This window comes from Lutra lutra, chromosome 10 (assembly GCF_902655055.1).
Source record: "Lutra lutra chromosome 10, mLutLut1.2, whole genome shotgun sequence".
NCBI lineage: Eukaryota > Metazoa > Chordata > Mammalia > Carnivora > Mustelidae > Lutra > Lutra lutra.
The window spans coordinates 53,451,409-53,465,785 of NC_062287.1; the positions used below are offsets into that span (position 1 = coordinate 53,451,409).

The window sequence follows — 14,377 nt, forward strand, 5'->3', positions numbered from 1 at the left end:
GATTAAGAGTCTCTTATGGTTTGTCTCCGTCCTGGTCCCATCTTGTTTCATTTATTCTTTTCCTACCCCCCATACCCCCCACGTTGCTTCTCAACTTACTCATATCAGGGAGATCATATGATAGTTATTTCCTTCTCCAATTGACTTATTTCACTAAGCATAATATCCTCTAGTTCCATCCATGTTGTCACAAATGGCAAGATTTTATTTCTTTTGATGGCTGCATAGTATTCCAGTGTGTGTGTGTGTGTGTGTGTGTGTGTGTGTGTGTGTGTGTATATATACACACCACATCTTCTTCTTTATCCGTTCCTCTGTTGATGGACATCTAGATTCTTTCCATAGTTTGGTTATTGTGGACATTGCTGCTATAAACACTCGGGAGCACATGCCCCTTTAGATCACTACATTTGTATCTTTAGGGTAAATACCCAGTAGTGCAATTGCTGGGTCATAGGGGGACTCTATTTTCAACTTTTTGAGGAACCTCCTTGCTGTTTTCCAGAATGGTTATACCATATATTCTTTAGCCCTTCATCGGTAAATGGACATTGGTCTCTCTCCATAGTTAGACTATTGTGGCCGTTGCTGCTATAGGACCCTAGGGTGCATATGCCTTCAAATCACTATTTTTTCAAATTAAATTTTATTTCTTATAAACATATAATATATTTGTATCCCCAGGGGTACAGGTCTGTGAATCGCCAGGTTTACACACTTTACAGCACTCACCATAGCACATACCCTCCCCAATGTCCATAACCCCACCCCCCTTCTCCCAAACCCCCTCCCTCCATCAACCCTCAGTTTGTTTTATGAGATTAGAGTCACTTATGGTTTGTCTCCCTCCCAATCCCATCTTGTTTCATTTATTCTTCTCCTACCCCCTTAACCCCCCATGTTGCATCTCCTCTCCCTCATATCAGGGAGATCATATGATAGTTGTCTTTCTCCGATTGACTTATTTCGCCAAGCATGATACCCTCTAGTTCCATCCACGTCGTCGCAAGTGGCAAGATTTCATTTCTTTTGATGGCTGCATAGTATTCCATTGTGTATATATACCACATCTTCTTTATCCATTCGTCTGTTGATGGACATCCAGGTTCTTTCCATAGTTTGGCTATTGTAGACATTGCTGCTATAAACATTCGGGTGCACGTGCCCCTTCGGATCACTACGTTTGTATCTTTAGGGTAAATACCCAGCAGTGCAATTGCTGGGTCATAGGGTAGTTCTATTTTCAACATTTTGAGGAACCTCCATGCTGTTTTCCAGAGTGGTTGCACCAGCTTGCATTCCCACCAACAGTGTAGGAGGGTTCCCCTTTCTCCGCATCCTCGCCAGCATCTGTCATTTCCTGACTTGTTAATTTTAGCCATTCTGACTGGTGTGAGGTGATATCTCATGGTGGTTTTGATTTGTATTTCCCTGATGCCGAGTGATATGGAGCACTTTTTCATGTGTCTGTTAGCCATCTGGATGTCTTCTTTGCAGAAATGTTGTTCATGTCCTCTGCCCATTTCTTGATTAGATTATTTGTTCTTTGGGTGTTGAGTTTGCTAAGTTCTTTATAGATTTTGGACACTAGCCCTTTATCTGATATGTCGTTTGCAAATATCTTCTCCCATTCTGTCAGTTGTCTTTTGGTTTTGTTAACTGTTTCCTTTGATGTGCAAAAGCTTTTGATCTTGATAAAATCCCAATAGTTCATTTTTGCCCTTGCTTCCCTTGCCTTTGGCGATGTTGCTAGGAAGATGTTGCTGCGGCTGAGGTCGAAGAGGTTGCTGCCTGTGTTCTCCTCAAGGATTTGATGGATTCCTTTCTCACTTTGAGGTCCTTCATCCATTTTGAGTCTATTTTCATGTGTGGTGTAAGGAAATGATCCAATTTCATTTTTCTGCATGTGGCTGTCCAATTTTCCCAACACCATTTATTGAAGAGGCTGTCTTTTTTCCATTGGACATTCTTTCCTGCTTTGTTGAAGATTAGTTGACCATAGAGTTGAGGGTCTATTTCTGGGCTCTCTATTCTGTTCCAGTGATCTATGTGTCTGTTTTTGTGCCAGTACCATGCTGTCTTGATGATGACAGCTTTGTAATAGAGCTTGAAGTCCGGAATTGTGATGCCACCAACTTTGGCTTTCTTTTTTAATATTCCTTTGGCTATTCGAGGTCTTTTCTGGTTCCATATAAATTTTAGGATTATCTGTTCCATTTCTTTGAAAGGAATGGATGGTATTTTGATAGGAATTGCATTAAAGGTGTAGATTGCTTTAGGTAGCATAGACATTTTCACAATATTTATTCTTCCAATCCAGGAGCATGGAACATTTTTCCATTTCTTTGTATCTTCCTCAATGTCTTTCATGAGTACTTTATAGTTTTCTGTGTATAGATTCTTAGCCTCTTTGGTTAGGTTTATTCCTAGGTATCTTATAGTTTTCGGTGCAATTGTAAATGGGATGGACTCCTTAATTTCTCTTTCTTCTGTCTTGTTGTTAGTGTAGAGAAATGCAACTGATTTCTGTGCATTGATTTTATATCCTGACACTTTACTGAATTCCTGTACAAGTTCTAGCAGTTTTGGAGTGGAGTCTTTTGGGTTTTCCACATATAGTATCATATCATCTGCAAAGAGTGATAGTTTGACTTCTTCTTTGCCAATTTGGATGCCTTTAATTTCCTTTTGTTTTCTGATTGCTGAGGCTAGGACTTCTATACTATGTTGAATAGCAGTGGTGATAACGGACATCCCTGCTGTGTTCCTGACCTTAATGGAAAAGCTTTCAGTTTTTCTCCATTGAGAATGATATTTGCAGTGGGTTTTTCATAGATGGCTTTGATAATATTGAGGTATGTGCCCTCTATCCCTACACTTTGAAGAGTTTTGATCAGGAAGGGATGCTGTACTTTGTCAAATGCTTTTTCAGCACCTATGGAGAGTATCATATGGTTCTTGTTCTTTCTTTTATTGATGTGTTGTATCACATTGATTGATTTGCGGATGTTGAACCAACCTTGCAGCCCTGGAATAAGTCCCACTTGGTCGTGGTGAATAATCCTTTTAATGTACTGTTGAATCCTATTGGCTAGTATTTTGACGAGGATTTTTGCATCTGTGTTCATCAAGGATATTGGTCTGTAGTTCTCTTTTTTGATGGGATCCTTGTCTGGTTTTGGGATCGAGGTGATGCTGGCCTCATAAAAAGAGTTTGGAAGTTTTTTGTCCTTTTCTATTTTTTGGAACAGTTTCAGGAGAATAGGAATTAGTTCTTCTTTAAATGTTTGGTAGAATTCCCCTGGGAAGCCATCTGGCCCTGGGCTTTTGTTTGTTTGGAGATTTTTGATGACTGTTTCAATCTCCTTACTGGTTATGGGTCTGTTCAGGGTTTCTATTTCTTCCTGGTTCAGTTGTGGTAGTTTATGTGTCTCTAGGAATGCATCCATTTCTTCCAGATTGTCAAATCTGTTGGCATAGAGTTGCTCATAGTATGTTCTGATAATTGTCTGTATTTCTTTGGTGTTAGTTGTGATCTCTCCTCTTTCATTCATGATTTTATTTATTTGGGTCCTTTCTCTTTTCTTTTTGATAAGTCTGGCCAGGGCTTTATCAATCTTATTAATTCTTTCAAGGAACCAGCTCCTAGTTTCGTTGATTTGTTCTATTGTTTTTTTGGTGTCTATTTCATTGATTTCTGCTCTGATCTTTATGATTTCTCTTCTCCTGCTGGGTTTAGGGTTTCTTTCTTGTTCTTTCTCCAGCTCCTTTAGGTGTAGCGTTAGGTTGTGTACCTGAGACCTTTCTTGTTTCTTGAGAAAGGCTTGTACCGCTATATATTTTCCTCTCAGGACTGCCTTTGTTGTGTCCCCCAGATTCTGAACCGTTGTGTTTTCATTATCATTTGTTTCCATGAATTTTTTCAATTCTTCTTTAGTTTCCTGGTTGACCCATTCATTCTTTAGAAGGATGCTGTTTAGTCTCCATGTATTTGGGTTCTTTCCAAATTTCCTCTTGTGATTGAGTTCTAGCTTCAGAGCATTGTGGTCTGAAAATATGCAGGGAATGATTCCAATCTTTTGATACTGTTTGAGACCTGATTTAGGACCAAGGATGTGATCTATTCTGGAGAATGTTCCATGTGCACTAGAGAAGAATGTGTATTCTGTTGCTTTGGGATGAAATGTTCTAAATATATCTGTGATGTTCTAAATATATCTTTATTTCCTTGTTGATCTTTTGCTTGGAAGATGATGGATGATCTGTCCATTTCAGTGAAGGGAGTGTTAAAGTCCTCTACTATTATTGTATTATTGTTGATGTGTTTCTTTGATTTTGTTATTAATTGGTTTATATAGTTGGCTGCTCCCACGTTAGGGGCATAGCTATTTAAAATTGTTAGATCTTCTTGTTGGAAAGATCCTTTGAGTATGATATAGTGTCCTTCCTCATCTCTTATTATAGTCTTTGGCTTGAAATCTAATTGATCTGATATAAGGATTGCCACCCCTGCTTTCTTCTGATGTCCATTAGCATGGTAAATTCTTTTCCACCCCCTCACTTTAAATCTGGAGGTGTCTTTGGTTCTAAAATGAGTTTCTTGTAGGCAACATATAGATGGGTTTTGTTTTTTTATCCATTCTGATACCCTGTGTCTTTTGATTGGGGCATTTAGCCCATTCACATTCAGGGTAACTATTGAGAGATATGAATTTAGTGCCATTGTATTGCTGTAAGGTGACTGTTATTGTATATTGTTTCTGTTCCTTTCTGATCTACTACTTTTAGGGTCTCTCTTTGCTTAGAGGACCCCTTTCAATATTTCCTGTAGAGCTGGTTTGGTGTTTGCAAATTCTTTCCGTTTTTGTTTTTCCTGGAAGCTTTTTATCTCTCCTTCTATTTTCAATGATAGCCTAGCTGGATATAGTATTCTTGGCTGCATGTTTTTCTCGTTTAGTGCTCTGAATATATCATGCCAGCTCTTTCTGGCCTGCCAGGTCTCTGTGGATAAGTCTGCTGCCAATCTAATATTTTTACCATTGTACGTTACAGACTTCTTTTTCCGGGCTGCTTTCAGGATTTTCTCTTTGTCACTAAGACTTGTAAATTTTACTATTAGGTGACGGGGTGTGGACCTATTCTTATTGATTTTGAGGGGGGTTCTCTGAACCTCCTGGATTTTGATGCTTGTTCCCTTTGCCATATTGGGGAAATTCTCTCCAATAATTCTCTCTAATATACCTTCTGCTCCCCTCTGTCTTTCTTCTTCTTCTGGAATCCCAATTATTCTAACGTTGTTTCATCTTATGGTGTCACTTATCTCTCGAATTCTCCCCTCATGGTCCAGTAGCTGTTTGTCCCTCTTTTGCTCAGCTTCTTTATTCTCTGTCATTTGGTCTTCTATATCGCTAAATCTTTCTTCTGCCTCATTTATCCTAGCAGTGAGAGCCTCCATTTTTTATTGCACCTCATTAATAGCTTTTTTAATTTCAACTTGGTTAGATTTTAGTTCTTTTATTTCTCCAGAAAGGGCTTTTATATCTCCCGAGAGGGTTTCTCTAATATCTTCCATGCCTTTTTAGAGCCCAGCTAGAACCTTGAGAATCGTCATTCTGAACTCTAGATCTGACATAGTACCAATGTCTGTATTGATTAGGTCCCTAGCCTTCGGTACTGCCTCTTGTTCTTTTTTTTGTGGTGAATTTTTCCGCCTTGTCATTTTGTCCAGATAACAGTATACGAAGGAGCAAGTAAAATACTAAAAGGGTGGCAACAACCCCACGAAAATATGCTTTAGCCAAATCAGAAGAGATCCCAAATCATGAGTGGGGAGAAAGGGGATAAAAAGGTGCAGAAAGAAAAAAGAAAAAAAAAAGAATTAAAAAAAGAAAACCAATAAGGAAAAAATATAAAAAAGAAAAAATATATATTATTAGATTAACTAGTTAAAAAAACGTTAAAAAAGAAAAGGGTCAAAGTTGAAAAAATTTAGCAGAAGAAGAGAAAAAAAATTAAAAAGGAAAAAAAAATTAAATTAACTGCAAGTCTAAAGAATCATGGGGAGAAAGCCATGAGTTCCGTGCTTTGCTTTCTCCTCCTCTGGAATTCCGCTGCTCTCCTTGGTATTGAAACTGCACTCCTTGGTAGGTGAACTTGCTCCTGGCTGGGTTTCTTGTTGATCTTCTGGGGGAGGGGCCTGTTGTAGTGATTCTCAAGTGTCTTTGCCCCAGGCAGAGTTGCACCGCCCTTACCAGGGACCAGGCTGAGTAATCAGCTTGGGTTTGCTTTCGGGAGCTTTTGTTCCCTGAGCGCTTTCTGTAGAGTTCCGGAGGACGGGAATGAAGATGGCAGCCTCCTGGTCTCCGGCCCGGAGGAGCCGAGAGCCCGGGGCCCCACTCCTCAGTGCGCCCTCAGAGAACAGCGCCCAATTACTCCCGTCACCCTGCCTCCGGCCGCGCTCCGAGCTGACCGAGCCTGCGACCGGTTCAAGGTAACCCCGAGTTTAGAGCTCACTCCTCAGTTCTGTCTCTGATCGATGTTAATCTTTAAATGTTTGATAGAATTTCCCTAGGAAACCATCCATCTCTGGAGTCTTGTTTTTGGGTAGATTTTTAAAATTCTGATTCAGTTTTTTGCTGATTATGGATCTGTTCAGATTTTCTATTTTTTCCTGTTTCAGTTTTGGTAGTTTGTATGTTTCTAAGAATTTACCCATTTCTTCCAGATTGTCTAATTTGTTGGTATATAATTGCTCATAATATTCTAATTGTATTTCTTTGGTGTTGGTTGTGATCTCTCCTCTTTCATTCATGATTTTGTTTGAGTTCTTTTTCTTTTTGATAAGCCTGGCTAGGGGGTTATTAATTTTGTTTATTCTTTCAAAGAATCAGCTACTAGTTTTGTTGATCTGTTCTACTATTGTTTTTTTGTTTTATTTCTTTTTTTTTTTTTTTTAAAGATTTTATTTATTTATTTGTCATAGAGAGAGAAGCGAGAGTGAGCACAGGCAGACAGAGTGGCAGGCAGAGGCAGAGGGAGAAGCAGGCTCCCCGCCAAGCAAGGAGCCCCATGTGGGACTCGATCCCAGGACGCTGGGATCATGACCCGAGCCGAAGGCAGCTGCTTAACCAACTGAGCCACCCAGGCGTCCCTGTTTTTTGTTTTATTTCTATGTCATTGATTTTTGGCCTAATCTTTATCCCTTCTTTTGCTGGATTTAGGCTTTATTTGTTGTTCTTTTTCTGGCTTTTTTAGGTATAAGGTTAGGTTAATATCTGTTAATTTCTCCCTTTATAGATGTTAACATTTGCTCTACGTATATATAGGTGCTCCAGTGTTGATGCATTGATATTTAGAATTGTTATATCCTCTTGGATTGATCCTTTTATCATTATGTAATGCCCTTCTTTTATGTCTCATTACAGTCTTGTTTTAAAGTCTATTTTGTCTAATATAGGGATTACTACTCTGGTTTTTTTTTTCCCCTTGTATTTGCATGGAATGTTTGTCCATTGCTTCACTTTCAGTCTGTGTCTTTAGGTCTGAACTGAGTCTCTTGTAGGTAGCATTTAGCTTGGTCTTTTTTTTTTTTTTAAGATTATTTATTTATTTATTTGACAGAGAGAGATCACAAGTAGGCAGAGAGGCAGGCAGAGAGAGAGGAAGGGAAGCAGGCTTCCTGCTGAGCAGCGAGCCCGATGCGGGACTCGATCCCAGGACTCTGGGATCATGACCTGAGCCAAAGGCAGCGGCTTAACCCACTGAGCCACCCAGGCGCCCCTTGTTTTTTTTTTTTAACCATTTCATCACCCTATGTCATTTGATTAAAGCATTTAGACCATGTATATTTAATCATTGATAGGTATGTAATTATTGCCATTTTGTTAATTGTTTTATGGTTGTTTTTATCGTTCTTCTCTGTTCCTTTCTTCTCCTGTACTCTTTCTTGTGATTGATGGCTTTAGTGTATCTATTACAGGGTTTTGCTTTGCGTTTACCATGAAGTTCATATGTAACACTCTAAGTGCATACCAGTCTATTATGTTGATAGTCACTTAAATTTGAACATTTTGAAAAGGAACTTTTTAGTCCCACCCTCCATGTTTTATGATTACATAGTCATTTTTTTTTGTGAGTCCCTTTAATATTTTAGATATATTTGATTTTACTACAAGTGATTGCACTACTGCCTTTACTGTATGTATGCTTTTACTCATGAATTTTTTTTTCCTTTCATAAGTTTCTTACAACTTTTTTTGTCCCTTTAACATTTCTTGTAAGGCCAGGGTAGTGGCGATAACTCCTTTAACTTTTGTTTTGGAAACTCTTTACCTTCCCTTCAATTCTGAATAGTAGTCTTTCCAGGTAGATTATTGTTGGTTGAATGTTTTTTCCTTTCATTACTTTAAATACATCAGGCCACTTGTGGCCTGCAAAAATTCTGCTGAAAAACCAGTTGATAGCCTTATGAATTTTCCCTTGTACATTACTAGTTGCTTCTCTCTCTGCTTAAAAAAAAAAGAAAAGATTGAACTTTGACATTTTAATTACTGTGTGTCATGGTTTTGCCTCATTGGGTTCATCTTGTTTTCAACTTTATGTGCTTTATCCTAAACCTGGATATCTGTTTGCTTCCTGGGGTTATGGAAGTTTTCAGTTGTTTCTTCAGATAAGTTTTCTGCCTTTCTCTCTTCTCCTTCTGGAATCCCTGTAATGCAAGCATTTGTTCTTTTGATGTTGCTCAAGGGACCTCTTATCCTATCTTCATTTTTTAAAATCCTTTTTTCTCAGGGTGCCCAGCTGGTTTAGTTGGTAGTGTGTGACTCTTGATCTCAGGGTTGAGTTCCAAGCTCAACTAGCTTTGTTGATTTTTTTTTTTAATTTCTGTCATTGATTTTTGGCCTAATCTTTATTATTTCCCTTCTCATGCTGGATTTAGGCTTTGTGTTTGGGTATAGGGATTACTTTAAGAAAATAATAAAATCCATGGGCGCCTGGGTGGCTCAGTGGGTTAAGCCGCTGCCTTCGGCTCAGGTCATGATCTCAGGGTCCTGGGATCGAGTCCCGCATCGGGCTCTCTGCTCAGCAGGGAGCCTGCTTCCCTCTCTCTCTCTCTCTGCCTGCCTCTCTGTCTACTTGTGATCTCTCTCTGTCAAATAAATAAAATCTTTAAAAAAAATAATAAAATCTTAAAGTTCTTTTTTCTTTTTGCTATTTAACTCAGGTGCTCTCCATTACCCTGTCTTCCAGACGTCTGCTTTGTTCTTCTGCAACCTCTGTTGATTCCTTCTAGTGTTTTTCATTTATTGTGTTCTTAAACTGTGGCCCTTTTTGTTTCCCTTTGTTGAAGTTCAAAGTTCATCTACTATTCTCTCCAGTCTATTGAACATCTTCATGACCATCACTCTGAACTATCAGGTAGAGTGGTTATCTACCTTTTATTTAGTCCATTTTCTGAGGTTTTTGTCTTGTTCTTTCATTTGCAGCATATTCCTCTGTCTCATTTTGCTCAACTTTGTGTTTGTTTCTATAAATTAGGCAGAAAAGCTACTTCTCCTAAACTAAGAGGAATGGTCTTGTTTATGGTCATCTCATCCCTCGTGTATGTTGTGCCTGTGACTCTGGCTGGTTATGGGTTGGGGGTTCCGGAGCACTCTGGTGGGCCGAAGCTGAAGTGGGTGTGGGCAGGGGTGGTCTTGGGATTCTCCCTATAGTCAGTGCTCTGGCGGTACTACTGACGCTGAAGTGGGTGCAGGCCCGGGTGTTCCAGGGTGCTCAGTTCAGGGGCTGAGCTGAGGTGTGCATCTGTGCCAGGTGTACCTTAGCAAGTTGTCTGGAGCCAAACAGGGTGTTCCAGGGTGCTTCACAGCTATGTCACCATGGCAGGATGGCTGTAACTTCTGTGAGCGCTGACCAGGGCTGTCCCGGTGTGTGCTACACTGCGGCTGCCTCAGAGGGTTGGCCTAGGGCTCCAGGGCTCACTGAGACAGGCCAGCTACAGCCCAGACTCTGTCTCCATCCACACTATCAAGGCACTTGCCAGCTCCTGTTACCCAGAGAGGGTTCTATGACTGGTTCTTTTATATTCTAGTTGCCCTTTTAAACCAAGGCTTTTTTTTTCTTTTTCTGCACCTCAGGGCAGACAAATTTGTTCATAAGCCCTCAGTACTATCCACTCCGTGCCACTGCAGTTCACAGAGTTGGTGCAGGGGTTCTCTTCCTTACTGTGCCTCTGTCTCTCTTGCCATTCTCTGTGTGGTTTCTTTTATGGTGAAGAAGCTGCTGGTCAGCCCTCAGGTCATCTTCAGAAGTTGCCCTACAAATAGGTGAGTTCAGCGTCTTCTTACATCACCATCTTGGACTAGAACCAGTAGTGTTTTTCAAGTGTTTTATATCGTATTGATTTTCTGCCTAGTTCTATTGGTTATTGAGAATGGAGTATTTAAATCCTAACTGTAGATTTCTCTTTGCAGTCGTGTCTTGCTTCATGTGTTTTGAAACACTGTTGATAGGTGTGTAAACATTTAGAGTTATGTCGTCTTGGTGAAGTGACCTCTTTATCATTAGAAAATGACCATTATTCCTGGTAATATTCTTGTTCCACAGTATACTTTGTGTGATATTAATAGCACCTCCATCAAAAATTTTAGTAGTATTAGCAAGGTTTTTATTTTTACATTGTTTTCACTTATTTGTGCCTTTGTATCTAAAGTGAATTTCTTATAGACTGTGTACAGTTCACTCTGGGCTTACCTTTTTGGATTTTCACATTCTTCCTGATTTGGTCCCCATAAGTCCTCACTGTATTGTTAACTCAAATAATTTTGCTGTTTCTTTGTGTTTTAACCATTTAAAAAATTTGCTCTAAGGAGAGTAGGTCTGAATTCTCTAATGCCAGTTTTTTTTTAAGATTTTATTTATTTGACAGAGAGAGATCACAAATAGAGGTAGGCAGAGAGAGGGGGAAGCAGGCTCCCTGCCGAGCAGAGAGCCTGATGCGGGGCTCGATCTCAGGACCCAGAGATCACAACCTAAGCCGAAAGCAGAGGCTTTAACCCACTGAGCCACCCAGGCGCCCTCTAATGCCAGTTTTTCCATCAGTCAATTAGCCAAAAAATATTTATCAAGCACCTAGTATGTGACATTTTTTGGGTACCAGGGATATAGTGGTAAGCAAGTCAAAGGTCTCTGGCCTCAATAGGCTCCCATTCTAGTGGCGAAACATGTTCCTTTTTCTCTCTATACTGATTTGAAAGCAATTATTGTAAAATATGTATTCTTTAAGCAAATGCTACTTTTAGAGAGCTTCCTTTGGAGCTTCCATACTCTTCCATAATGGACTTTTTCTGCCCCAGGCAGAATTGGAGGGCCACTTAAAAGTTTGCCCAAAATCTTCGGGGAGGATTTTAGAAGAATGAGCCTAAGGGAGTGAGGGTGGTTCTAACACTTAAGAGATGACTGTAAGTTCACCACACAGCGCACAGATGGGGAAGTGACACTAAAGAGTGTTATGTCTTTTCTATCCCCTACAGATACTCAGGAACCAGCCCCTGACATAGAAAATGAGTCACGGGATATCCCTGGACCATGGCCACCTTCCAGCCACCCTCAATTACTAAAACTTTCAGATATCCAAACTCCCTCTGTGTCACAGAAGCCCCCAAGCATGAGGCCCTCAGACCAGCACTATCCCTCCAAGGAGGATATGAAACCACCAGTGACCCCACCAGGGGAAGGTCAAGCCACCGATGTCCCCCAAGGAGATCTAACTACCAGTGTCCCCCAAGGGGGAGATCAAACCACTGGGGTCCCACAGGGGGAAGATCAAACCACCAGTATCCCCCAGGGGGAAAGTCAACCCACCAGCGTTCCCTAAGAAGAACATCTAACCACCAATGTTCTCCCCCAGGGGCATCATCCGACAGACCCCCTCCACTGAATCACATTGACCCCCCTGCCACAGAAACCCTGGGATTCACAGTGCCCACCAACGAGGCCTCCATCCTGAAAATCCCAGGAGACCCCCATCGGATTTAACCTCCTGCCAGGAATCCTTTTCTATAGTGCATTCCTTTTCTAGCATGTCCTCCTCCTCCTACAGGATGCCTTTGGAGAAAATTTAGTCATACCTTGCTTTCTCCTCCCTCTTCCTCTCTGTGCGTAAGTGTGGGGATGGTGGGGAGTAGTCAAGAAAGGAGTGCAGAAGGGCCATTGAGGCTCTCAGGATGACCATTCTGGTCTAGTGCCTTCCATAAAGAATGCATCTCAAGGGGGAGGGGAACAAGAGAGTTGTGGTCTTGGAGCTGGAGCTAGTTCTCTGATGTTACAGGGTTTCTCATCCTAACCCTTCATGGTACTCCCTGCTAAAGGAATGGCTTTGTGCACATGAGCATGGGAATAAAGGCAACCTCTCGGGAACCCAGAAAGTAAATGATGTATTATTTGGGCCCCTGTGTGATCACTCAGGCTGACAGAGACTAGGGGATGAGTGTAAAAGTGATGCTGTCCTGAGTCAGTGAATGAGAAGTAGCATAGGCATGATTATGAATTAGGAGAAAGAAAGAACTTATCCCCCCTACCCCCATCACACACACACACACAGTGATCTAGTGTGCAGTGAGATCATGGGCATAATTCTGTGCCCACCCACCAGCCCTAGGCCTTGAAGGGGAGCTAGAGCATAGAACAAGCATCTAGAGCCCCTTGTGTCTGAGAGCTAAATGTTAGAAGCTGTGAACTGAGTTCCATGTGACTTTTACCTATTCACACTCTTTCTCTGAGCTTCTGTATCTCCATCGATATGACGGTGTTGGGGCAGACCATCACAGTACCTTTCTTCTGGTTCAGATTGATCCTGGGCTTCCTGCAGAACCGTGTGAACATTGGTGGGGCAAAGCTGTCTCCAACAGCACATGGTCATCCCGGGAAGCAGGGCTGTCTGGTTTGAGTCCTCCATTGTCATAAGCAGCCCCTCCCACACAGGTGGCCTGGGAATAGCATTCCCTGTGGAGTGTTTGGGCATCCAGATGCAGAGGACCCAAGACACTTAAGGATTCTGCTCTGCTGCAGTATTAGGGGACCTTTGGGGCTGATCAGAAACATGCCCTCTTCAAGAGGATTCTCCACTGTTGCTTTTCTAGGCAGGCGCTCCTCCTAGCCACAGTCTAGGAGGATGCCCCACCCCCACATGACACCTTCCCTGTCTGAAGACCCCACCCCCATACCGTCCCAGATAGCCCAACTTGCTTGTGTCCTCCTGGTCACAAAGTAACATTTTATAGGCACTCTCAGGACATGGGGGTTTTAATCCAAAGCACTATCTTTCTTGGGAACTAAGGAGATGTTTCTGACCAGATGCAAGGGCCACTCTGGCTCCACTGGCCCTAGTTAGGGCCCAGAAGCTGATTCCTCCTCTAGATCCCCAGCCCCTGCACACTTAGGTCCCTACCTCTCAGACTAATGTCCCAACATTTCCTCCCACCTCACCCTGGTCCCAGCCAGTCCCTTTACGCCCCTTTCAAGCCCGCCTTGGGCTCAGGCACCCCTACCCCCAAACCCCGACAAGCTTAGCCCTCCACACACAGACTAAGGAGATACTTACACAGGCCACTCCCCCCAGGGCCCTGTCTTTGTCCCATACACACTCCCCCACTCTCTCCCCTTCCCCCAGCAAGGACACTATAGGGTCAGAAGATTAAACACATACTTTATACCTTGAGGTGATCAGGGGAAACCAGCAAAGGGGCTCAGCACTCACACTACAATATATAAAAGTGGTCTGTCTCCCCCATCCCAGCTGAGGGTCCTGGATGTACAGGAATTAAGCCAGTCCCTTAGGTTTCAGAATATTCTTGGTTTGGTTGGTCCCAGTACGGAGAACCAAGTTGTCCTTTTGATTCCCTGTTGCAGTGGTGCACAGAGAGTCAAAAGAGGTCACATGGTAGGACGGGTCTAAGAAAGGCATCCAAGGAGCACAGGCTCTTACAACTGGGAAGGCCACGGCAAGCTGGGACTAGAACCAACCCTCAGCAGTAGATCAAGGGGAGTTCTGCATCCCAGCAAGTCTGCCTCGCTGGAAGAAGGATAGGAAGCCAAGTTGGTATAATCAGTGGTGGCCACCTGGCCCAGCCTCCCTGCCCAAATGGCAAAGTCCTCCCCCACCTGCAGAGGTAGCTAATGGGCCCGAGCCAGCACCACCTCCCTCACTGTTCACTTGCCACTCCTGGAGCCCCGCTGTTTGCTCATGGCCGTAAGCATCTGACTAATATAGGAAGTCAGGAGGTCATCCATCTTGTAGCCCTGGAAACAGCAACAAGAAGATAAACACAGCAAAAAGTGTGACAGGACCAGTGCACTGAGACCCAGAACCCTCCCAGGA

The 14,377-nt window shown here is 42.2% G+C and overlaps 1 protein-coding gene across 1 annotated transcript in view; it reads right to left on the bottom strand.

Moving 5' to 3' along the window:
* Positions 1–13,688: 13,688 nt before the first annotated feature.
* The window catches only part of MYO7A (myosin VIIA), an 84,588-nt gene continuing 83,899 nt past the window's right edge, over positions 13,689–14,377 (bottom strand). The window contains exon 48 of the mRNA XM_047692779.1: positions 13,689–14,298. Coding sequence (XP_047548735.1) covers positions 14,209–14,298 — 90 coding nt within the window. The 3' untranslated portion in view covers positions 13,689–14,208. The remainder of the gene's footprint in view (positions 14,299–14,377) is intronic.